At 51.9% G+C, this 4,684-nt stretch overlaps 1 protein-coding gene across 2 annotated transcripts; it reads right to left on the reverse strand.

Annotated features, from left to right (window-relative positions):
* Positions 1-335: 335 nt before the first annotated feature.
* On the reverse strand, positions 336-3,888 carry LOC127293891 (uncharacterized). 2 transcript variants are annotated; one of them, XM_051323598.1, is made up of 4 exons: positions 3,672-3,888; positions 2,344-3,227; positions 2,143-2,224; positions 336-706 (listed from the first exon to the last, which is right to left on the reverse strand). In XM_051323598.1, the coding sequence occupies exons 2-4, from the start codon at positions 3,123-3,125 to the stop codon at positions 494-496; spliced, it is 1,077 nt and encodes a 358-aa protein (XP_051179558.1). In that variant the 5' UTR covers positions 3,126-3,227; positions 3,672-3,888; the 3' UTR covers positions 336-493. The 2 variants fall into 2 exon arrangements, with proteins under 2 accessions (XP_051179558.1, XP_051179559.1); XM_051323599.2 differs by lacking the exon at positions 3,672-3,888 and having other exon boundaries at positions 2,344-3,470.
* Between the last annotated feature and the right edge of the window lie 796 nt (positions 3,889-4,684).

The raw sequence follows: 4,684 nt of genomic DNA on the forward strand, positions 1-4,684 counted from the left end.
GGACACCTGCGCCCTTATCCTGGAGATTGAGCACTACAAAGGCCATGTCATGGTACTAACACTTGTTTCAGTTCATCTAACATGTCACATTTTCCAGTTCATCTAACCTGCGAGTACTAACACATTGTCCCCCCACCTGAGGATCGCCCCAAGGATGTCGAGCACATTAACCAGCCAATTGACGTCGATGCAAGATATATTCTTCTTGACACGTTTCTCGGTATAGTATAATACGATGAAAATTTTCATGTTGTGCTTATATTAGTTGAACGTGGAATAGTAGTCAATGGCTGGCCGATTATCGAACATCAAGCTAACTTTTTTTCTTGCGAGAATCGAAAAGCAAGCCTATGTTGATCATGCAAAACAGGATGTGGATCGACTCATATGTAAGCAACGCAAGGACGCGGTGGTGGAGTAAAATTATAAACCACTAAAATCTGCAGAGGCAGAGCCATTGTTCAGTTCAAATAAGCATGTGAATGTATATATGTTAGCCGCAGAGCGAGGGTATCCTGAAGGAGAAGAAGGAGGAGGGGAGGTGGCCCGTCCTCCTGATGTAGTCGGCCTTCTCCGACGTCCTCGCCGCTCCCTCGTTCAGCATGGCCTCAGCGCTCGCCCGCTTCTCCTCGGCGACTCGCCTCGCCTCCGCCAGCTTGTTGGCGAGCTTCTCCTGCGCCCGAGCTTTCATCTGTTCCGCCTTCATCTGCAGAGCCATTTGTTCCGTTTAATTTTTAAATAAGGATGTGAATTTTCGAATTAGATCATGGTATGCAGGGATGAGTAGCAAGAGTTAAGGACCCGGCCGACAGCGTTCATGTGGCACATCAATGAATGCACGCAGGTCGCAGCAGATCTAGTGTGGTAATGGTCGAGCAGTTCATGTATAAAGCACCAGTACGGTGAATTGAATTGGGTCAGTGTGTTACTGATGGTTAGAGCGTTTCAAAATTACTGTGTCATTTAAGTTTAGCAGAGCTACCTGTCTGCTTTCGTTCTACTCTGTGCACACAGGCAGACATGCAGTGAATTCTAACTGTACCACTGAAAAAAACTGATCAAGACTGAATGGAATTCGTGTGAGAAATTATGATTAGAGCATCCCCACTCGTTGGCGCTCCCCACGCCCAAATCCGGAGAAATTTTCGTCCGGATTGGAGGAAGGTTTGGCGTGGGGGGCAGTAGTTTCCCAGCCGCGTGCCCAGGCGAAGTCGACGATGCGAATTTAAAAAACGGATACTTGACAAACTTCGGCTAAATTCGGGTGAATATAGACTAAATTTAATGATATTTAGACTAAAACGGGCGGAGTTCATACATAGAGGCCGAATTCGACTATATTTCGAATTCGGCAAGGTGAATTCAAACGCTAATTTTAAAACACGGCGCTCTACATGCCCAAATGGCGGTAGAACACCGTGTAGTCGCCGTCGCCGTCGTCGTCGGAGCCGTCGTCGTTGGCCTTCGGCTGCGCGGCCGGCTGCTGCCCTGGCCGGCGTCTCCCCACCCCGGGGATGGCTTGTACCAGTCGTCGTCGGAGGACTCGAGGTCGACGACGGGGACAGCGACGCCGGATGGAGGTGTCGCAGGACGGCGGTACCGCGCGACATCGTCGTTGGCGGTTGGAGCGGCGCGGGCGGCGAGTTGGCGTGGCCGGCGAATGCAGACCGGCGGCAGGCTTTTACAGCGCGCGGAAGACGATGCGATGAGGACGACGATCGGTTTCTCTCGCCGACAAGTTGGGGCCACCAGACGCGCGGGAAGTTTCCTCGCCGTTTCGCGCGCTTTCGTTTCGTCCGGAGTCCCCGAGCGCTCCCCGGGGGGCCGGGGATGTCGTGGGATCGCCGGATGGATTTAGGCCCAAATCCGGACGAAAACGAGGAACCGGGGGCGCGACTGGGCCGAATTTCGCCGTCCGGATGGAAAAAACGCTCGCCGGGGGCCTGTTCGGGGGGACGAGTGGAGATGCTCTTATGTGCAACACCTTTCTGCAAGCACCTTTTTTGCAACCATTGCAAAAGATTGGACACTTGTACGAAAGGTTGATTACTCCTACCACGTTGGTGCAAAAGGATACTCACTTGGGAAAATGGCCAAAACAGAAATGTATCTACACACACGCAAACCATGAGAAAATCATACCTCGATTCTCTTCATCTCCATCTCAGCTTTTCTCTTCTCATGGTTCTCCCAGGCCTGTATCTTCACCTCTTCACGCTTGTACCTGAATTCACCGAAACAGGGAAGGACAAACGCATGATTTAAGCAAGCTAGCTAGCAGATAACACTGACAATTCTGAACACAATGGACAAGATCTGATCTGATCGAATACGGATTCTTACCTTGCCGTGAACTTTGCACGCTCGGCTTCGTCCCAGGCCGCGGCGCGAGACTCGAGCGTGTTCGCTCTGGGAACACGGCCGTCCACCCCGCCGTTGCTGTCCACCTCGCCGCCACTGAAGTCATTGCTTACAGCCGCTTGCTCCGGTGTCCTGACCACACCGGCGGCAACGCTCACGGGCGGCTCGTCCTGCCGCCGCCTCCCGGGCGTGGACGACCGCGACGGGACCGGACTCCGCGCGACGGGCGTGGTGGCGCGCAGCGGCGTGGCGGCCCTGGACGGCTCTTTGCTGGCGATGGGCGTCATCTCGGTGCCCATGTCCCGCAGGCACACCGAGACGGGCGATCCGTACCCGTGCCCGTGCGGCCGCAGCAGCATGCCGCCGCAGTCCACGTTCTTGGTCTCGCCGACGTCGTCGCCGCTGCCGCCCTCGCCCAGCTGCGGCGGCGTCGGGGGCGCCACCACCATGTTGTACTCGACCCCGCCGTCCACGCTGCTGCAGGACACGCGCCCGTTCTGCGACGACGAGCTCAGCAGCCGCCGGTCGTCGGCGTTGGAGTTGCGGGGCTTGGCGACGGCGCCCTTGCCGCCGTGGATCCCGTCGGAGCTGCCCCCGTTGGACATGCCGACGAGCCACTTCTGCGCGTCGTCCCACTTGGACGGCATCGGCTTGAGCCTGGACGGCGCGGCCTGGCTCTTGCGCTGCGGCCGCCCGCTGGCCGTGCCATTGGTGGTGTAGCTGCTGTAGCACTCCTTGTCGTCCACCTGCCGCGCCGCTTGCATTGTCGTCTGAGCAGATGCGATCGGAGCTCAGAGCTGCGGGTGAGCAGAAAGCTCTGTTCTTGCCGCAAACGTGTGCCTGGAGAACCGCTGAGCCAGATCTAGCTGCGGAAAAGGCATGGAATTTGGTCACTTTCGATGGAAAGACAAGTGATAAACTACATACATCATCGCCGGAATTCGCTCGATGTGCACGGCGAGCACGGACACCGACGGAAAAGAAAGGAAGACAGTACCACCGTTTACTCAACAGAAAACAATGGCATCTCCCATACTATTCACAAGCCATCTCCTCGAACTATGCCACAAAATAAGCTAAATGTTCTTTAACCAAGAAGAAGAGATGCAACATAAAACTGCACATTTCGATTCCCTTTTCGTTTTTTCCACGGAAAGCCATGACATGACCATCAGAGGAAGTAACCAAAACTGACACCAAACACTTCTACAGTTACATACACAACGGGAAGTGTCAAATCTACTCAGCTGACAGATATAGCAGGAAAAGGCCTTGGAATAAACCGGAAAAGTTGCTGAGAGCTCACTCACCTTGGGAGCAGGAGCCTCTGCAGTCAGGCAGGCAGGCAGGGTGAAGAATGGGAGAATGAAGACTGAAGAGAGGATGGCAGGCTGCAAAGGGGCAAACAGGCTAGTAGAGTAGTAGTGCTGCTGTCTAGGTTCCACCTTCTCTCCACGGGCTCTTGATCAGATCGCGTTTTGCTTGACCGTTGAGGCAGCACAGCAGGGCGCACATGGGTTACTGCAGATTCCACGAGATAGATCGGTGGCGCTACGTGCAGCATATATTAGAGAAAACAAAACAGCGTTCTGTGCTGCAATTGGCTAAACAAAGTATTCTGGACGACACGTCGCAGGGTACCCGGATCGCAGATTGGTGGTGTACCGGTGCAATCATTCCCAGTTCATCACTATGCAAAAAGGCATAAACCCTTTCTTACAAAATATGACAATATCCACACGGCACTACTTCCACCAAGCCACACTACTCCCTCCATCCGTCCTATAAAACATGTCTTAAATGTAGATGTATTGTTGTTTTGTTTCAATTAGCCGTATCGTTCTTTCTAGACAAACTTGCAGAAAAATTGTGATATAATTGAATTATACTACGTTGGTGTCATAATTTTTCAGTAATCCGTCACAACTTACAAGGTGTTACTCATGGCTAACTAAGTGATTTACTGAAGACAAGATGTTTCGGCACCCAGAAGCATATCACATATGATCCTGGTTTTTGAAATGGGTTTTAAACTTATTTTGAAATGTCAAAAAATTCTGACAAAAAATGGCACATGCACATCTTGATGTTCTATGTGCTCACAAAGTTTTTTCACATAAACAAATATGTTTTGTGTTGTGTGTAAAAATCACAAATCTTAGTGCTTAAAAAAGCTCTCCACGACACATTTTTTTTACACTTGACGCAAAAATTGTCGGTTTTCTGCGGAACTTAGCGTGCACACATAGAATGTTCTGTCGTGCGCGTAACTAATTTTTATTGTTTTTATATTTTAAAGTATTTTTCCGCTGGCAGGAGCATA

This window comes from Lolium perenne, chromosome 4, assembly GCF_019359855.2.
Source record: "Lolium perenne isolate Kyuss_39 chromosome 4, Kyuss_2.0, whole genome shotgun sequence".
NCBI lineage: Eukaryota > Viridiplantae > Streptophyta > Magnoliopsida > Poales > Poaceae > Lolium > Lolium perenne.